The sequence below is a fragment of the Pteropus alecto genome, unplaced genomic scaffold (genome assembly GCF_000325575.1).
Source record: "Pteropus alecto unplaced genomic scaffold, ASM32557v1 scaffold226, whole genome shotgun sequence".
Classification (NCBI taxonomy): domain Eukaryota; kingdom Metazoa; phylum Chordata; class Mammalia; order Chiroptera; family Pteropodidae; genus Pteropus; species Pteropus alecto.
Window position 1 is genome coordinate 5,861,154 of NW_006440132.1, and position 21,717 is coordinate 5,882,870.

Below are 21,717 nucleotides of genomic sequence, written 5' to 3' on the forward strand. Positions count from 1 at the left end.
TATGTAAGTATGTGTGTATGTATGTATGTGTATATTTGGATATGCATATCATGTATATGTATATATATTCATATATATGTACCTGTATATTATTTATCAACACAAACACATATATCCCATACTGAAAGTATACCTGTCTATATATTTCCCAGAGGTCTTCTGTAACACCTATGTCCTCTTTAGCAGTATACTTTTGTCACGTACCTATCGGGACGTCTAGCTCCTCTGCAATTAGTGAATCTCGGATGAAAATCTCCTCACATGAGTTAGCAGTGTAAACATAAGTGAAGATTTTATAGAGGGCTCTTAAGAAACACATTTCTCTTCTTTTTTCCAAATGCCTGCTTTGGTTATCTCGATGTGAGTTCATTTTAATACTCTAAACCAGAAGTGGGCAAACTTTTTCTGTAAAAGGCTAAATAATAGTATTTTAGACCTTGTGGGCCATGAGGTCTCTGTCTTAACTGTGCTGTCATAGTGCAAACTCAACGATAGATAGTATATAAATGAAGGGACATGACTATGTTTCAATAAAACTTTATTTATAAAATAGGTGGCAGGCCAGATTTGGTCCATGACCATAGTTTGCTGACCCTGCTCTAAATCTTCCCTGTACTGTATTTGTCTTCATGGCATCCTCTCAGTGAAGTGTCTGTTACTTTGTCCAATCTGTTCAAGTTAGTCCCAGTAAAACAGAAGGCTCTTCAGTTAATGTCAGTTAATGGGGCAGGACCTTTCCTCCACAGTAGGCAGTTTTATTGCATGTTTTATTGCTTGAAAATACCCTAGGGGGAGTTTGTCCTTGTCTTGCATATACCAATAGTTTTTAAAATATTTCTTTCTACCACATACAGTGATCACCACAAGAGAACTTTATTTTTTTTAATTAAGTTTATTGGGGTAACATTGGTTAATGCAATTATATAATTTTCGGGTGTACATTATAATTTGACATCTGTATATTCTATTGTGTGCTTACCACCCAAAGTCCACTTTTCTTCAGCTAACATATATTTGACCCCCTTTGCCCCATCTACCTCCCCCTTTCTCTCCCATCCTATACCCTCTGGTAACCACTAGTCTATAGTCCATGTTCATGAGTCTCTGTTTGTTTGTCCTGTTTGTTTGTTGCTTTTAGGTGTATATCCCACATATAAGTGATATCATGTGATTTTCAACTTTTTCTGTCTGGCTTATTTCGTTTAGCATGATTATCTCGAGTTCCATCCATGTTGTCGCAAATGGCTGTATTTCATCTCTTCTTATGGCTGAGTAATATTCCATTGTATATATGTACCACAGCTTCTTTAGCCAATCATCTATCGTAGGACACTTTGGTTGCTTCCATGTCCTGGCCACTATGAATAATGCTGCTATGAACATCGGTGTGCAAATATCTTTTGGGATATGTTTTTAAGTCTTTGGGGTAAATATCCAGTAGAAGGATTGCTGGATCAACTCTTAGTTTTTTGAGGAAACTCTATACTGTTTTCCATAGTGATTGTACCAATTTGCAGTCCCATCAGCAGTGTGTGAGTGTTCCTTTTTCTCTGCATCCTCTCCAGCATTTGTTATTACCTGTCCTGTTGATTATAGCCATTCTAACAGGTGACACCACAAGAGAACTTTAGATAAATATTACAAATATATCTCCATCTGCATAAGCAATAGTATTTTTAGAGCCTACAGCCCTATTTGAAGTTAGAAAGGAGACTCAATAAAAGGGCAGAAAAACGAGTCTTTATGCCAACATTCCCCAGCTACACGACCCTGGACAAAAATTTCTCATCTACAACATGGGGATAGGAGTTCACCTGCCCAAAGGTCACAGTCTGGACCAGATAATCCCTTCGAGGTTTGTTCTGAAACTTAGGTTGTTTCCTTTAAACCTGTGATTTGCAAATGTCTTCAGGAATCAGAACTCCCTCAGTTGCTTGTTAAAACACAAATTGCTGGACCCCAGCCTTAGTTTTGATTCAATAGGTCTAGAGTGGAGCCCAAGGATTTACAGTGCCACGAAGTTCTGCTACTGTTGGTCCAGGGACCAAACTTTAGGAGCCACTAGTCTACATGATAGAGATTTCATAGTCGCTTCTATGGGGAAGCAATGGTGGGGTATGGGGAGGGGGTCTAGAGCTGGTTGTTCTTTTTGAAGATGAGGGTCCTTCATGAAGGGATAAGAAATTAGTTCTGCTTGCCTACTGAGTTTCAGATGCTTCAGCCATAACTCACTACTAATTATAGCCTGAAAGAAGGCTAGTGGTCAGTCTCATGGGGTCACACTGGACTATAAAGGCTGATAGGCAGCTAGCCAGGTGAGCCATCTGGACAGGGAAATGGGGAACAGTTGAGAAGAGGCAAATGTGTCATGGAATTCCTTTGTATAAGTCAACCTTCTAGAACTTTCTTTTTTTCATAAACGCAAAGTCAACACAAGCATTGACTGAGGGTTGATCAAACCTAGGCCCAGCTCCAAGTAATGCAGGGTGGAATGCAAGGAATCAGAAGAAGACTGGGAAGGCGAAGACTGCCCTCAGGGCCTCTCGGTCTTATGGGGAAGGCAAAACTCACATATGTTCACATACTTGACAGTCATATGTCAAGACAATTAGTAGACAATTAGATGCGATGTTAGGTGGCATAGAGATCGAGACCTCTGGAGAAAGGATGTCAGTGGACTTGAGCAATCTGAATGGGCTTTCCTGGAGAAGGTGAGGCAGGCTGGCAGGGTCCTGGGGAAGGGTGGACAAGAAGGACCTAAAGCAATGGAACAGTGAGTAAAATGTGGAAAAAAAGGCCTGGGCATGCCTGGAATATTAGCAGAGGAGGGATGAGAATGAGCACAGGAGACTCCAAGCTTGTTTCTACCTTCCCCATGTGAACTCCCACAAGCCATTTCCATTCCTTTATCTCAGTTTTCTGAGTTGAGCAATGAAGGTTTTGAGCTAAATCCCAAGTTTCCAAATTGTGTCCCATCTTGGAGAGACCCCAGGCCATTCAAAAGTAAAATGAGCATTCTGGGTTCAACCCTTCTTCTTGTCCTGTCTGCTTCTGCCAAGGGAGCTCTGCTTTCTTACACGTTTTACTCCCTGCACAACAACCTCATTTCCGGAAAGGATTTGAAAATCACTTACCAGGAAATTTTGTGATGGCTCTTTCTGTTTGTACATTGGGTGGCTGAATAGAAAAGAGAAAGAAGGCAGTTAGCACAATGGATGGGGCCACTAGGTTGGCCAGACTAGCTTCTGGAAGTAGGAAGCAGGGAGAAGTTTAGACCAGTGGGGGTGGGAATTAGGTAACCATCGAAGTCTTGTGAGTAGAGGAGTGTCACAGGGAGAGAAATGAAATCAGGTTCACAAGCTGCTAGGAAAGCAAACTAATATGAAAATCTCAACTGCTCAGAAGGTTCTGAGTAAACACAAAGGTTGATTTTTCCCCCGTGTCAGCCTTCCCTCCCAGAACATTGTACTGTATGCAAAACGGATAACTGTAAGACAAACATTTTTTTCCACTGCCTTCTCAGCCCCACGGGCCTTCAGGAAGACCTGCACTTCAAGCAAAGCCTCTTTCAACACCCACAGCTTCCATTCAACAATCAGAAGTTTTCCACTTTCATCAAAGAGACTGAAGAGAGAGGCCGAGGGAGCAGCCTGTTCTCAGCAGCTCTGGGCAGATTACAGAGCCCCCTACTACCCACTCACTGCCCGTGGCCACCGCAGGACACAGCCTTCTCCCCAAACCAGCCAGGTACACACGCCAAAAAAACACTGGCTTGCTTAATTCCCACCTTAATTATGAGACCAAATGAGTGCGTGTACCCGCTTCTTCCAAAACCAAGTGCCGATGTTAGCTGAACCTACTGTGGTAATCATCATATCAAAAAAAAATCATACTATACACCTTAAACTTATACAGTGATATATATCAATTATTTTTCAAAACTGGTGGTGGGGGGGGCACAGAATCTCAACTTGGGATTGAGAGGTCTCAGCTTCCTTGACTGTAAAATAGGTATACAGTCTACCACTCTATAGAGTGCCCCCCAAAATATAAATGTTTTGTTGATGACTCTTCCACATCTAGGATTTATGATTTTATGGATTCACCTGGAAGGAATATCCAGACCAGCAGCATCTAGAGCCTGACTTAACTCAGCTGATGCTCAGTAGTTTGGGTTCTAAGCAGGGGCAGCAGTGGTAATAATCCAAGCTTGGCTTTGGACACAAGATATTTTCTTAGGAGGATTTGGAGTTTCTGCTGGCTCTCAGAGATATGCCACAGCCAAAAGGTGAGCAGGAAGGGGAGGGGTGCTATAGAGAATTGGGTATATCCAAATGAGTTTTCAAAGAGCTACATCCGGAGCCACCAGCTCTGCAGTGATTCACATTTCGAATGGCATTTTGAAATGGAGACCATTAGTAAGCACAAATGTAACCAGCTCTGTACGCCAGAGAATCTATTTGTTGAATCTGTCTAAATTCCAGACTGGGCCCTGGGGACCACTTCAGACGTTTAACGGGAATGGCCCAACACCACTGCCAAGTCTGTTCCCATTCACGGAGTGCTCTTACATCATTATCCCATTTGATCTTCATGGTGGCTGTCGATGCAGATGGGGAAAAGGGAAAGCCATAAGGATTTGCACAAGGACTCAAAGTTAGTAAGGTGCAGGGTTGAGACTGGACTTCAGGTTTCGGCCTTCAGGCCCAGTGATGGATGAATGATTTAGCATGGGCTTGGGAGCCAGCCAGGTATGGCTTTGTACCCAATTATCTCATTGGTCGACATTTGTGACTTTGCCTAAGACAGTTTTCATTCTTTATGATCTTCAGTTTCCCCATCCGGAAAAAAGAACTATTACCTGCCTCAGACGGCAAAGGCAAGGGTAGAATAAGGCAATGTTAAAGCTCCTAGCCCTGTGCCTGAAACAGTAGAGGTTCAACTGTAATAGTCACACGCATACACACACAACACACAACGCACAACACATACGTATACATACGACACACGTTGCACACCACACATGCATCACATACACTTTCTACACAGCAACTACCCACATGCAGCATGTGCATGCACCAAACAGAGCACACCCTCTCCCCACATTCTATACCGGACCACTTCCCCGCCCCCACCCTCACTGACAATTCCTTCCCCTTTCTGTGAGTTTTATGGCCCAGGTTTATCTGCAAGTTTAAAAGATCCTGATACACTCTGCGGAAATTTTTTGTTAAAAAAATCAGGGTTTCCAGAATCCTGCCCTGAAACAGTCTCTTTGCACCTGTCCCCAAATTTCATGCTGCCATGAGCTTATTCCCGTTTGGATAAATCTCTACATTCGTGGGCTCTTTCTTCTCATATATCTGGTAGCATTCCAGATTTTAGCAGGAGCTGATATTGTCAGACCGACCCATTTTGAGTCATTCTACTACAATCCAAGGAACACAGCCTCCCCAAGGCCCCCAACAGAGAGAGATTTTCCAACATGGTCTTCTGAGCCACAGGCCTCCCTGAAGACAATGTGCAGCTTCTCGAGCAGGAAGGCGTTTTGTGGCTGAGTCTAAATGAAACAGAAGTCACTCTGTGCATGTGCGCGCGCGCGCACACACACACACACACACAAAGACACACACACACACACACACACACACACACCCCAGAATAGGGAACTGTCATTTTCCTACTCGCCCTCTGACATCAGCCACCTTCTCTGTAGCTACAGTTTTTCTGCCCTCAAATTAATCCCAGGAGATGAAAAATGAGCCTCTCCCCCACCCTTGCTGCTGCCTTTCACCTCACGCCCCCAGAGAAGAGTTTCTTCGCAAGGCAGCCCGTGAAGGTTTTTTTCCAAGTCACATGATCCAGGATGCAGGGGAGAATCCTTCTTGGAACCGAGATGGGCCCAGAACCGAATCAGATGAGGAGAGATAAGGTGTGATGCGGGGAAGACTATATAAGAATGGACCCACGGCTGCAGCAAACACTCAACCAAGTGGCCCCTGCTCAAGACGCAGCCATGCATGTGCCAGCTGGCTCTGTTGCCAGCCACTTGGGGACCACTAGCCGCAGTTACTTCTATTTTACCACGGTCACACTGGCTCTGTGTCTCGTCTTTGCCGTGGCAACCATTATGGTGTTGGTAGTTCAGAAGACGGTAAGTGGACTTCTCTTTTTTGCTTTTCTGATTTATGTTCGGTTTTCCCCAGAGAGAGAGCCTTGGAGATAAACTAATAAATTAATCGAGAGGGGGAAAAATACATATATCATGTAGAGAAAGAGAGAAAAGAAACGAGAACTTAACTCTCTGAAATATTTTGGCCTTTTGAGAGAAAAATTTGTTGAGCCATCCTCTCAAAACTTTCCAGATTGACATGAGCCAAAAGAGGGCAGAAGAGCTATTAGCTTTGAGAAATTAAGATTTGAATCTTGCTGAGCCAGAGGCTGGTATCAGGGAGGAAGCAAGAAGGAACCCTGGTAACATATTCGCACAACTTGTTATCACATCTTCGAGATCTTCAGACCAAATTCCAAGGTTCTATAGTCTCAGTCCAAATGTTCCTGAGACTTCTGAGGCCCTCAGCCATTGTCAAGAGCTTTTTAAACATGGAGCTAAATTTCAGAGGACAAGATCTGGAAGGGAAGGAGGCAAGAGAGAAGACCAGGGCTGCTCAAGGCTTTGGGCATTTCAGCGTTAAAGCCCGCAAAACAAATTGAAAGCTTCCTCCTGAGTCACTGCTTTGAAGAGGTTAGGATGTCACAAAAAACAGAGCACAGAGGCAGAAGAACATAGAGATGTTTTTAACACCTAGTCTCTAAGACTGTTCAGAATACTAAACCTACAAGCAATTATGGGGATGCACTGTGGAGTCAAACTGTCTCAGGAGATTTACTATTTGAAATAAATGGTAAGATCAGTCGTAAAAACAGAAGAGATGAAGGAGGAAGCTTCTTCATATTTTAGGAAATTGGTGTTTACAGAGAATCCACCAGAATGTATTATCGAAATTACTGTACTGAGAGTATATATTGCTCATGCATTTTTTTGTAAAGTTTTTATTAATTTTCTTAGTTTAAGAACTGTACCCCCTTCCCACCCTGCCAAAGTGAGCACGTTTCTGTTTATTTCTTCATAGCTTCCATTTTTCATGGTATTAACAATCCTACAGACTCTGTCCTGGTTTTCCTTCAGCTGTCTTAGGCTGAATGCTCTATAACTTATAGATTACTAAAAAGAATCAGGCTTTAAAAGGCTTTGGTATCTTTTCTCAACGTCCTCAAAGTTTGAAATTTAAATGAAGCTTTTAGGTTCATATCTCCATAAAAGTGAAAGAAAACAATTGTGAATGTTTAATTTAGATAGAATTTATAAAACTCATAATTTAATGGCCTTATCTATACCTACTAAGAATAATACTCCTGAAAGCATTTTAGGGTCTTTTTGACCCTAAAATTGTAGAGGCTTTATCATCTCTGTAATTCCAATTTGATGTAAACTAGAGGTGCATAATTTTTTAGCAATGGCCAAAGAAAGCATATCAAATTGGCCTTTAAGAAGGTTTTTAGTCAAAGATTGCAACCAGAAGGGGAGAGAGAGAGAGAGAGAGAGAGAGAGAGAGACAGAGAGAGAGAGAGAGAGAGAGAGGAGGAGGAGATGGAGGAGAAGGAGGTGGGGGAGGAAAGAAAGAGAGAGAGAAAGAGAGAGATGTTGGGGGTGGGGCAGGGTGATGGTGACATACAAAGCTAGAGAGAGATCCAGAGTGGTTCTTATCCAAATCCCAATTTTAGTCAAATTGATTCTTTTCATGAAGGAACCAAAGTGGATCTTTCTGCTTCATTTTTTTGTAAATGTGGAAAATCAAGAAAAGAAAGGAGACAAAGTTTGAACTAAGTCATCCTGGAAAAGCGGTAAAGTCAGTACTGCTGGTTTAACGAGCACAGCGTTCCCCTTTCCAATTCAGATAGCCACAGAAGCACTAAGAAACTTTGTTCCCAATCTCCTCTCTAGAGCCTTATCCTCTTGTGCATCCATTTCCTTGACTTAGCACTTATGTTTGGATGTGAAAAGATTCACAGAATGATTATACAGTGTGGAGTATTGTGATTTCTTAGACTGAGAAATACCAGTTGCTTACTTAAAAGCACTGTGATCTTAAGTGTTTCACGTTTTACACATATCATTTCCAATAAATTGTTCGGATATTAACTACTATAAGTGATAAGAAGAGTTATCCCCTTGAGTTCAAGCTATGAGGGAAGGCTTCCTGCAAGAAGAGGGGATGCAGGCTGACTGGAGTATAGGTAGAACTTAGACAAATAAAGAGACTCTAACAGGACTCTGGTAAAGAAATCAATGGGAGATACCCAAGGAACATAAACTCACATCCCAGTTATTAAAAATGGAATGGGTTGATGGCCACATAGCACACTCAACATGTATGGTTAGATAGGGGCAGGGGCGGAGAACCCTGAGAATGGTTTTACTGGCCTAAGAAGGCACAGTTGTAGGTAAAAAGGCACATGTGCAGATAAAATTAAAACGAGGTAAGTCATAATATATATATAAGTGACTGAAGGTAGGGCTACCATGTGACCCCAGGTTTAAGAGATAGAACATTTCCCTAGGCAGGTCTAAGGAAAAGTTCACTGGAGAGTGGAATTTCAGGTTGGCTTGAGAAATGTGTATCATTTCAAACAGGTGGAGAAGGGAGATCAGAGGCGAGGGCGCTCCTGGCCAACAGAACAGCATGAGCAAAGGGATGGCGACACGAAGATGCAGGGCATACACAAAAATCAACAAAGGTTGCATTAAAATTGGGCCTGAAGATCAAATAACTCCAGGGTCAAATTCCTTGGGTGAGACAAAGAAGGAATTTAGGTTTCAGCCTCAAATATTTATTGAGCATCTAGTGTATGCAACAGTTGTCTCTAAGTCTCTAATGTCTCTAAGTTGTCTCTAATGTCTCAGTCTCTGTGGTTGTTGAACTTTGTTTCATTTACATTTAAACCAGTATACTTGTTATAGAACATTATATTCACATGATTGAAGGAAAGAAAACAGGAAACAAGAAAAAAAGAAAATTAAAAATCTCTTACACTCTCCCCAGACAGCCACTAATCCCTCTTTCCTGAGATAATAGATTCTTCCTTGTCCTTCCAAAAAAAATCTGTGTATCTCCAAATATATAATACACACATTATTATAGTAAACTCGACATTTTGCACTTTACTTTGATAACTTGACAGTATATCATAGAGTCCCTTCTTTGTCAGTACATGGAAATCCACCTCATTCTTTTGACGAGTCACATATGTATTTTAAGGTATTACTGCTTCATAACTTATTTTACCTGTGCCTAGTGAAGGACACTTATATTTTTCTCTAGAATTTTGCTCACTGTGCACATCTGCGAGTATATATCAGTGGGATAAATTCCTAGTTATGGGAATAGAATGTGAAGTTTTCACTTCAAGAAATATCGTCACTCAGCTTCCAAAGAGATTGTACCCCGATACTCTTGAGAAAGTAAAAGTACTACCAAGAAAGAGACACCTCTTTGCCTCAATATGGAAAGAAAGACGATTGATTTATTATTAGGCAAGCACAATGGAGTGCACACGTATATGTCAGGATGAAATTTCACACAATTTATACAGCAAAGCAAAAGAAAAAACAATAAAATTTCTTTTATCTCCTCCAGAAACAAAGGGTCAGATAAAGAGAAGGCTTTAAGGCTGACCGCCAGAAGTGTTTACATTTCAAGGGGCTCTGAGGTCTTGAGTCTTAGAGACATCTATCTGTTATAAACCTGGAGACAGGGTTTATCCAGCCCCTGAAAATATCCATTTACATTCAAAAGGTTAGAACAAAGCAAAGAGGCTCAGGATGCTTAGGTTTTCAAGGAGACTCTTTCTAGAAAGAGAAAGCAGCTGTCTCCTTTCTCTTTATAAGCCAAGAAAATTCCTTGTTTAAAGTAATATGTTCTTATAGTACCACTCTACCTCCTTGCCAAGAGTGGAGCTGAGTGCCTTTTCAGAGGTAATGATTGGTGGTGGTGGTAGCTTGCTTTTAAGTTCAGATAAAATATAGGAGTGAGATGAAATGCCCTGTGATGCCTCCTACTCAAGTTACTCTCTTCAATGCATTCAATTTATCCGTCAAAAAATTCTCTGAAAATCTCAGGATCAAGCTTTATGCTGGGCTGTGACGGGAGGATCAAGTGAACAGGGCAGGATTTCTGTCTTCTGAGAATTCTATAGATTAGGGAGATGAAGCCAAATACCCAAGAGCTTGAATTTAGAGTAGAATGGCACAGAATGTCATAAACCAGAGGAAAGGTCGACAGTCTCTACTTGGAGTGAGGGAGTGGTTTGTAGAAGAGCTAGGATAGAAGCTGAGTCTCCCCCAGGAATTAGAAGGATCATGTTATACCCAACGTTTTATTCTGAACATTTTTCAAACCTGCAGTGAAACAGAATAGCAAGACTCATGTAACATTTCACCTAAATTTGCTGTGTTAATATATTTGCTGTATTTGTGCTCCTTCTATATATATGAAAGTAAGTTGTAGACAGCATGACCTTTCATCTACGTATATTTCAGCCTCCATCTCCTACTTACTGCAATGATATTATCACAGCCAAGAGAATTAGTTAACTCAATAACATTATCTAATAATAATACACAGTCCATATTTTCATTTCCCCACCTGTCCAAAAATATCTTCTACATCTGTTATGCCTTGTTTTATTTGAGCATCCAGAATCCACTCTCAGGTCACATACTGCATTTGGTTATGTCTTTTTTAATTTAGAATATTGCTATTTAAAGGGTGGTCCTGAGAGCTTGTTAGAATGCAGAATCTCGGGCCCTATTCTAAACCTACTGCATCAAAATCTGCATTTTCACAAGGTCTCCAGGTGATCTATATGCATGTTAAAGTTTGAGAAGCAGCGAGGAATGAATCTTCTATGCCCTTCATTTATTTTTCATGACATCGATGTTCAAAGGGTTCAGACTAGTTTTGGTATAAAATAGTTCATTTTTTTGGATTTGCTGTAGTGTTCACTCATGATTATATGCAGATGAAACATTTTTTGTAAGAATAGTACTTAGATAATGTTATATACTTCTTATTGTAGCTCAACTAGAGGCATATGTTAGGTTGTCCCATTATGGTGATGATGTTTAGTCACTTTCAGGTGGTGGCCACCAACCATCTCTTTTGTAAAATACTTTTTTCTTTCTTATTTATAAGTAATCTATGGGGTAATACTCTTTAGACATGTACATATATATTCTTCACTCAGAGGTTTTAACACTTTCTGATGGCCCTTGTCTAAATCAGCTAATAAACTGAAGGTAGAAGAATAATGATTGCTATTCCTTCTGCATTCATTAGCTGGTATACTTCAATGGAGATGATGTCTCCATTGGAAGGATGGTGGCAGGAAGAATTGGGGCAGGGTATTCAGGTGAAGCAAAAGAGTGAGCAGAGGCACATTCCAGAGGAAGGCAAGCCCAGGTGTAAAGAGGAATAGCAGAGCCAGAACAGTAGACAGTCTCGACAGCACAGGAGAGCAGCAAGAAGTAGAGCTGGGTGATAGAGAAACGCGAGAAGATAGATTACCACATCTGTCAGCAAACTAGGAAATTGTCCTAAACCCATATATGAGCTCAGCTCGACATTCCCCATTCTTTGGTGAAAGAAGACCTCAGGTGTTTTGATTGCCTATTGAGTAATGTCTTTAAGGCCTTGCTATTCAAAGTGTGGTCAGTGACCCGGCAGCACTGGCATCATCTGGATGCTCATTAGAAATGCAAAACTTAAGGATCCATCCCAAATCTACTTAATCAAGATTAGCATTTTAAGAAGACCCCCAGTGGAAGAAGCACTTCTTTAAGCCACTCTATTCCAATTCCCTTTTTCACTAACCATACCAAGATGAAGGCTGCCAATAAAAAAATGTCTTCCTTCTGGGAATTTTCTATGACCACCATCCACTTTCTCAAAGTCTCAGGAGAATTTTCTGCCACAGCTTCAGAGAGGCAACGTGGCATGCCTTCCGAGTCAACACACCTGAGTTTGAATCTTTTCTCTGCTATTTACCATCTGTGGGACTTTCTGTAATCATTGTCACTTCTGTAAGTCTTAGTCAATCACTAACTCTTAAGGTAAAGACCAAATTAAATAATGCACACAAAGCATTTAGCCCCAGAGAATTAAGCACCCTCATTAAATGCTTAATCATGTCGACTTGAAAATAAGAGAGTCATTCCTGGCAAAGATCTTTGTGGACCACCTTACAAGACAATGTGAGACCACCAAGGAAGGGCATAGGAAATTCTCCCAGCATATTCCAAATATTAGTTGCTTTTGGCCATTTTCAATCAGAAAGGGCATCTTTGGTCCAAAGCAAATTTGAGAGCTGATTATCCCTACATAGCGTTGTTCTGTGAAAGAAAATAGCCTTTTAAGGTATTGAGGCAAATTTAACATATCGATAGGATCAAGAGAACCAAAATAGGTACAATTTTCAAGCACTTGCTAATGCTTTATATATAATATCTTATGTCTGCAACAACCCAGTGGAGGGAAGAATTATTAACTCTGTAATCGCAACGATTAAAGAAAATAAGAAAACAGAGTCCTAGGCAGGAAAGAGGATTGTGATCAGATCATTTCACCTTGGGATAAGCAGGTTAAATGTGATGGTTCTTCCCCACTCACACAGAAACATTGTTGGAAACACCCAACAGACGTAGAGTCTGAACCAGCTACACTGAAGGAAGTGTAGCTGGTCAGTAACCATGGAGAAAGAGTTTCTTGAGCTACTCAATTGGCTGAGAATGACAACCTGGGAGGGGGCATTTGCTTGTGTCTGTGTCAAGACTATGTACTTTTCACCTCAATGCCAAGTCACTGAGCAAGATGGTTCACTTTCCCCAGCCAGGACCCAGATCCCCAGGCAAAAGAAGTACACTGAAGGAAGTGTAGCTGGTCAGTAACCATGGAGAAAGAGTTTCTTGAGCTACTCAATTGGCTGAGAATGACAACCTGGGAGGGGGCATTTGCTTGTGTCTGTGTCAAGACTATGTACTTTTCACCTCAATGCCAAGTCACTGAGCAAGATGGTTCACTTTCCCCAGCCAGGACCCAGATCCCCAGGCAAGATTTTGGAGAGAGTTCTGTGGATGGATAGCAACTTAGCATAGTACCTAGGGCATAAACAGTCCTCAGCAAATCTGCAAAAATCATCGTCTCTTTATACCCTGATTTTCTATTTCAAAATGCAAGAATTGCTCATGGGAGGGGTGATGAGAGAATAGTGAACTTTCCTGTCCTTGGCTTCTGAAACTAAATAGCCATTTCTACTAGGGAAGTGGAAAGAGCACCAGAGAACTTCAGTTCAGGATCTGCCTGCACTCACGAGTCCAGTTTCCTGTTCTGTAGATGGACTGAACGATGTCTAAGTTCCCCTCTGGCTCAGATTTTTTTTTTTTTTTTAATCTCGTCTAACACGGGCATCCAAAAGAACTAGGAGACCTTATCTCTTCAAAGAAGAGCTCTTTGAAACAGGAATAGTCACACTTCTGTCTTGGATGCCCTGAGCCCTGGGTAAAGATTTAATCAACACAACTTTTTCCTGTATTAAGATGCTTTGTTTTTGAAGTTAGGAAACCAGAAAGCCCTCAAATGACAGAGGCCTCTGCAGACCCTCATGTGAATTAGGTCCTCCTCCCAGATAGTATCTCATATAACCGTGCTACTCAAAAATCCACAGATGTCTTCCAATGCCTAACATAGGGCCTGGCACACACCAGGTGCTCATTCAATATGTGCTGAATGTATGATTCTCTTGTATTTCCCCAGCTGCTAGTGGCCTCCGGGATGGCTCCACTGATGGTTTTGCTATTTTAGCATTCCTCTCACTGTACCTGGATACTTTCCTGGGTAGCCAGCAAATTCAACGATCTCAGCACCACATTTAACATAGATGTTTTCCTTTGTACGTTTGAACAACACACTAATCGATGATCACGTTTGGCTGTAGATCAGGTGTCAATTAAATTTTGAAATGCTGTTTGTGGTCTCACGGAGGCAACCCAGAGGGGAGTTTTGTGATGTCGGATTTTCCTATGAACTGCATGCGTAATGGAGAGACCACAAATGTGTAGCATTGATAGGTAAAGAGATTTCTGCTAAAGCGATAAAGTCATAGAACATTAGAGCAAAACGGGAAGGAACTTCCAAGACAAGTTCACCCAAAAGTTTATACTGACTTCCACCATCTCCAGATCAATGCTATGCCAAGGCTTTGCCTTCAGGAGAATTCCTGGACTCACTGGCACCCACTTGGGCTGGAGAAGAGATCCATTTACTAGAGAAAGAGCCATCAGTGGAAGGCAAAGGACAGAGCCCCTAGAGAAATGGTAGAATAAAGGGGAAACTCAAGACAGTCATTGGTGCTTGTACTGAGCGCTGAGAAAATAAGATAGGTAACGTCTTGTTTTAGTAGAGGTTGGCAAGGTAGTGTCATCCATGTAAATGTTCATAACTCTCTAGGTCTTTATTAATATTTCACTCTAATGTACTACAGAAGATTCCCAACTTGGACAGGTTGAAAGATGAATAAGATACTTCATTCCCTCTTAGCAGGACACCTGAGGGATGTATCCATGGCTGAGGTGAGAGAAGAGGGAGAGAGACCAGGTGTGGGGAAGTTAGTCTTTGAAGAAGGCATTAGGGGTGAAGAAATGTGCCCACCTGCTTTTGTTGCCTACTTGCTCAGTGAACCTCAATGAGACCTCCCTTTCATCCCTTCCCATCCCCCAGCCCAGGAGGACCCCCCTTCAGAAGACAATCTGTTTCTATCGACTTCTTACTTACCTGTGTAAATATTTTTGTATTTTTTGTATATTTATGTTTATGACAGAATAAATAATATAAAATATTAAGTGAATATATAAATATATAACATATATTTGTTTATGTTACATGTTTATAAATATTTAGATATTATATTCAAATTTAAACTTGTAATAAATACAGAGAGCAGGGACTCAGTTTAATTATTTATGGTATCCTCATATTGCTTGGCATAGAACATTCAATTAATTCAGAATTTCCAACCACAGGAGAGAAAGAAATGTACCTTCCCAGGTATGTTTACAACCTACTTACACTGTTTGATGAATCAAGGATGGAAAAAAAAACCACATATATTTATATACTACATTCGATTTTTCTTACATTGACCAAAGGGGAAAAATAACACATATAGAGATTTAAAAAAAAAAAAAAAAAAGCACTGGACTGGGAGTTGAATTGCAAATTCTGGTCACTGAGCTGCTATAAACTTTTCATTTTACCTTTTTCAGCCCCTGATTCTTCACCTGTGAAATGTGGACAATAATCTTCAAAGTCATTTCCTATAGGCAGATTGTCAAGCAAAAGATTGAGCAAGCCCATTCTAACTTAATCAGTGAATCAATTTTTTTTAAATTTAAGAGTCAGATAGTATGTGAATTCTAAACTGCATTGAGGACAACCAAAATGGAAAAAGAAAAAGGCAAGTCATTTTCATTGAATGTCACTCTTACACTGTTATTTTTCTTCTTCGCTCCTAGGACTCCATTCCTGACCCACCGGGCAAATTCCCCCTTAAAGGAGGTAAGATCTTGGGATTTAGAGTAAGTGTGTAGTGAACCATCCACATCACATCGTAGTTGATCAGCAACCAGAAATATCATGACAATGCCCAACAGAAAAGTAGATGGAGACAGGAGGGGGCCTCTCAGGGCAGAGCTAGTGCACTTTGATTCACCCGAGCAGTCTCCGATCTGGACTCTTATCCCCACAAGTCTCCCACCAGCCCCCCTCCCTCCCACTAAGGGAAATTCTACCTCTGGCAGAGGGTGTCACATGGACCTGAACAGGGATGCAAAGCAGGCAAATGTGGGTATGAATCTTGGCTCTACGTACCCCTTGGGAGCCTCGGTTCCTTGTCTATGAAATGGGAATAATAATTTCTACCTCATGAAGGTATTGGAGAAGCCAATCAGATCTCTCTATAAATTGCTTGGCATGGTGACCAATACATAGTAATCATCAGATAACTGATAGCAGCCAAAACGCATAATGCAGTTGAAGATTTGTGAAAAGAGATTTTCTCCCCCCCTCAAAACACACACACGCACACACACACACACATTCATTTCTTATCACTGAAGTCACTAATTAATGCATTGTCTCTACTAGCCCCAGAAGGCTAATGTGCAGAGTTAAGTTGAAAAACTTTGAGATCATCTGATTAATGTTTTCACTACACAAAGGAGGCGAAGTAAGATCCAGCGAAATGTTGTGTCCAAGGTCATACAGAGCCAAACCTAGAACCCAGATGTCCTCATCTCTAATCCAATGTCCCTTCTGCCAGGAACATTAACCAGTCTCAGTCCTATAAACTTTAAACTTAGATAGCAAGCGCTGCTGGAAAATCAGACAGCTTAGAGGAAAAAAAGGAAAAGAAAAGGTACCAGGTGGAGACACCAGAGAACACTTGCGGCCAGAGGACACAGTGTCTGGAAACACCCTCACACCAACAGCATCACACTTAGAGTTTCCTTCGGACACCCTTAGCCATGCCTCTCCTGCTATCTGTCACCCAGAGACTTAGAAAGTAGGGGCAAAAGGCCCCAAACAGACTATCATTCTGGATCCTGCAAGGCAGACTAATAATTACAGCTTTAACAACTATATATTAGAACTTGGCTGGAATTACTTAGCGTGTAACCTCAATTCCCATAATATTTCTGTAGATAGTCACATTAATATAAAATGAAGCATGGTAGAATGCAGAAGTAAACAAATGTTTTCTGTAAAGGACCAGATAATAAGTAATTGGGGCTTTGCAGGCCATCAGGTCTCTGTTGCAACTAGTCAGCTTTGCCATTGTGGTGCAGAAGCAGCCATGGACTCTGTGCAAATGAGCAGGCATGCCAAGGGGCCATGAAGCTTTATTTACAGAATGAGGTGGTGGTCTGACTTTGATACGCAGTCCAGAGTTTGCCGACCCCTTTTATGGAAACAGCACAGACTCTGCCATCAGAACATGGAGCCTTGCAAAAAACCAGGGGCGCTGAGTGAATTCCCCACTCCAACCATTCCACCACCGTATCCACCCAGATTTCCCAAGTAAGATCAGAGCTTTTCATTTTCTGAGGCGGGGTAGGTAATCTTTAACAGGAATGTGATTTCAATGATAAGAACAGCTTTGATGAGGTAAGGTGATCTCTGCCCCGCTGGATCTCAGTTCCACACCTGGAGAGCAGGTCCATGGCTGGTTGACAAGCACAGAGGCTCTAACCAGTGGTTCTGCCCTTGCAATAGTTTTCACCAGTCCAGAGTGTAATCAGAAAAAGAAGGACCTGGTAGCCCCTTTGTCCCATAGCAAATGATTTCTTTTCAGTTTTATGCAACTATTTTTAATATAAGCAGCATTTTTTTCTTCTGAGAGTATGTCCTTTCCTACACTGTTAAAATGTCCTTTCTTTTATAGTATGAAGCACAGGGTCTAAGTTGTTTGTTTTGTTTTAATGGTCACAATGGGCGAAACCGAAAGCTGCCCACTTTGTATTGGTCACTGAATCTCCCTTTTGTGGTAAATTGTTTCGGTCTGTGTAATCCAAAATTGTGAGTGCCATGGACAAGATTATTTATCAGATCTCTTCTAATCTTAGCCATCGCAGTGCATATCAGAACTTAAACTAATTCAAAACCAACCTCAGTTTACCACTTAATTTTTCAGCAACCAGATAACAAAATGCTAATAATCATCCCCACTAGGGCTACAAAACTTTTGATAAGACCTTCTTGTACCTCCCTCTGGTAGAAAGTAGCTTCCATCTCCTGAGCGAGCAACATGGGGACTAGTGTCCCATTTTGCAGATGAGGAGCTGAGGCTCATGCAATCAAGGTGACTTGCCTAAGGTCATCCAAGGAGATGAAGGCAGAGCAAGAACCAGAATCCAGAGGTCCTCTCTATCGCCCTGTGTGATGCACTTTGGCCATAAATGTCAGTAACCTGCTGTGTGCTGTCCCTGGTTTTCTCCTGCTTTCAATGCAAGTCTGCACTACTTCTCTTAACGTGGCAAGGTGCAGTCACAGTAGGAGGGCAAGCTGGAAAGAACATTACCGTGGAGTGAGCCCTGGGCTCCAGAACTGACCTTCACCCCAGCAGGCTGTTTCTCTGGGTCAGTCTTTCCTCCTCTCGAGGCCTCATCTATAACATAACAGCAAGGTACTAAATGAACTGGAGAGTCCTTCCGCTTGGACACTTTATGATACTCTAATTCTCATTTAATATGTGAATAGAGAAGAAAAAAAGCCTAACTATAAGCTTGAGGACATCTGCAGCCATGACATCCTCTACCAACAAGGCCCTCTTACACAGGCACAAGCTGCAAATTTTCCCTTTTGAAAAGCCATTGCAAAATATTCCGGGCAGAGCGTAATCATCTCCCAGAAACTCCTAGGAGGAAGCTCCAGAGGCGGCATGTGGTTTGTCACTGGAGTGGACAAGGGCAGAACCCAGACGCTTTCCAGGGAGCCCTCTGCCTCCAGCTGATGGAAATTATCCACCATCAGCGGGAAGCCGGCAGCAACCCAGAGGCTGGGAAGCAGGGTCATGTGTGAACACTGCGGTCACTTAGCACAGGATGACAATTAGCTGCAGGGAGACCACAGAAAACTAAGCCTTTTTTATAGTGAAAGGATTTCTGGGTTCCAACACAAGCTTCCTCTTCCTGGCCAGGACAGTGGTCAGCAGCACACTGCCGCCTCCTGCCCACTCCATCCTGCAGAGGACTCCGTGGGCCATTCTGGGGGTTCGGTAGAGACTGCGGGCCAGGAAGAGCACTGGGAGGATTCACCACATCCTTCTCCTTTCCTCTAGAAAACGGAGTTAAAAAAGACTCCTGCACAGACCCGCTTTGAGTGTAGAAGGGGACAGCAAATACAACCTTTGTCTGCCACCTGGTTGAGCCTATGTCCTTCGGACACAGGATCCATTCTATTCCTTCATCTCCAAGCGAAAAGGTTCTCTCCCACCTCACATACGGTGAGGCACCCATGAGCTGCAGGGAGAGCCAGGCTTGTGCTGCTTCTCCGCATCTCTTATTCCAATTTTCCGTTTCCATCACATTTTGAATCTCACATGTGCCCAGGTTATTGTGGCTTCTTTGTCCAAAACACAGAATACAGACACCTGTGCCTTGATTTCCCCAGAGATTCCACAGCATCAGACTTGGTGTATAGTAAAGTTTATAGCAGGATTTAGGGTATGGGGAGAAGCCAGTGAGGCAGTGCATTCCATCACAGAGGACAATACAAATTGAGTGCCGTACCCCTCTGTCCTGTAAGGCCTTTGCCACTCCAGCCATGGAATTTCTTGAGGGACAGCTGTTCGCCCTGGGGCTCAGCTCTCCACCCTGCATGCTGACCCACTCTCTTTACTACCAATTTTTATGTCCTTCTCCCCATTTTCATCCCCTCCCTCTCTACTTCCTACACACTACTTCCTCTCACAAACTGCAGAAATTCAAATTCTACTGACTTTATTTTGCAGAAAGGTTTTGGTCACCTTGGTCTTACTCCCGGGTCCCCCAACATCTCAACCACGAAATGACAGTTCTTCCTTACACTAGAGGAATTCTATAGATGACTTTTAAATGTTTTTCTTTTATTCTCTCACTACATATGAATGAGGATCTGGCAGAGTGAAAATAATGAACATTGATGGGGCATGTGCCATGCGCCATGCTTCCTGACTCACTCACACAGTCCTCAAAAAAAGCCCCAAGTATAATTATTATCTCTATCTTTTAGGCATGGAAACCAGAGCACAGAGAGGCTTACTGACCTGCTTAAGACTGTATAGCTAACAAGGCTGACCCACCTTGGAGGCCGTTTGCTTAACCGGAATTGTTATTGCCAGATGCTCAGTAAAACACAACTTTGCTTAAGACTGTATAGCTAACAAGGACTGGGACGAGACCTCAAAACCCAGGCTGACTCACCTTGGAGGCCATTTGCTTAACCAGAATTGTTATTGCCAGATGCTCAGTAAAACACAACTGTGCCTCCTTCCAGTGCCCCACTGGTTCTCCAAGGCTAGGAACGATTCCAACACTCTGTGTGGCTTCCTCAGCACCTGCTCTGGCGGCTGTTTCCTTGCTGAGCTCTGGGGCAGAGAGGACCTTTAGGGCAACCACACACGTGGGTTTGCATGAGAGGTGGAGTGGTAGGGAGCGTAAATGGCCCATGACAGAGGATCAAGAGGTTTAATTTAAGGCCTAGCTTTGCAGATTAGTAGTCCTGAAACCTGGAATGATTCCTTCCCTCCCACGCCTGCCAGTTAGAAGAGGTTTGTCTTTCCAGTGAATGCCAAGTGGCCCCAAACATCCAGAGGTTTCTGGAAGCCCTGAGGAAAGTGGATAGACCATATGTGGGTCCTGACAACCCCTTTCTTGCATCCCCCACCCTCGCCTGAATTCAGTCTCCAGCTGAGGATGAGATATAAAAGGCAGAGAACTGGGTTGAACTTTATCATACCTACGTTTCAGTCCTGGGACTTGAAGCAGCTTACTTTCCCTTTCAGGGACTGGAATTTCCTGTTTTCTAAAATATCAGGAGTGATGGGAGCAAGCCAGATGACCTGACACTGGCATCGACTTTGCTTGAAGTATAACATTCCAGGAATCAAGCAAATATCTTAAGATTTTTGACCATTTAACCATTCTAAACATTTATGGTTTTTGCATGGCTTGGCAGATTACCTTCTTCTCCAGTCCCCCTGATAAAAAGAAAATGTGGACATTAAAAGAGACCAAGTAAAGTTGGCTCTCTAATTGTACCTAGTGAACCCACCCCCCAAAAAACAATAAAAGCTGCCCATTGAAGGCAATACAACTAAACCACTGAGGCTGGCTACTCACTACTCCCCAGCTATCCCTGATGTGATACAGGTGGTCACAGTCCCAACAGGACTCTACACTGGCAGCAGAAGAGGCAGGTAGAGGAGCAGTAACCCCCTCCCCTAGAAAGATTGAAAATAGCAAAGAGACTTCACTGCTATCAGATGGATCGATCAGATTGCCCAACCCACCAGTTGTTGTTGCTATTTTTTTTTTTTCCACAGCAAGAGAGGGTTACGTCTGCTCAGGGAATAAACTGCTTTCATATAGTTATAGGCCTCAGAGAGCCTATTTGCTTCTCCATTTATTTTAAACACACTCACTCCAAACCTGCTCTTAAACTCACTGTCTTTTTCTTAAGGCAGACCTAACAGGAATCAGGAATCTCTTTACAAATAAAAAATAAATAAATAAACTAGAAACTGGGCCACTCAGAATAAGGTGGAATAGGGTCTTGTGGAGGCCAGCCAGAGTGCAAAAGGATCTGCACCTAATCCTCACCGCCCTGCCAAGAGGGAAGAAGGGAGAGGAGAGAGGAGACCCAGGGGTGAGAGGAGAGGGAGGAGCAGATGGGAGTGGGGAGGAGACAAGAGGAGAGGAAAAGGAAGAGAATATTTAGATCTCTGAGGAACATTAAAATGTATACTTGAATTTAGCACATACAAATCACAAGTCTCCAAATCCATAGAAAAACCTCATCTTCCAAATACTTTGAGGAAGGGAAGAGGAAAGAAAGAGAAAAGAGA

The 21,717-nt window shown here is 42.3% G+C and overlaps 1 protein-coding gene across 1 annotated transcript in view; it reads left to right on the forward strand.

The window, feature by feature from the left end:
* The first annotated feature begins 5,667 nt into the window (after window positions 1-5,667).
* The window catches only part of TNFSF8 (TNF superfamily member 8), a 24,243-nt gene continuing 8,193 nt past the window's right edge, over window positions 5,668-21,717 (forward strand). The window contains 2 exon segments of the mRNA XM_006917097.2: window positions 5,668-6,154; window positions 15,629-15,671. Coding sequence (XP_006917159.1) covers window positions 5,960-6,154; window positions 15,629-15,671 — 238 coding nt within the window. The 5' untranslated portion in view covers window positions 5,668-5,959.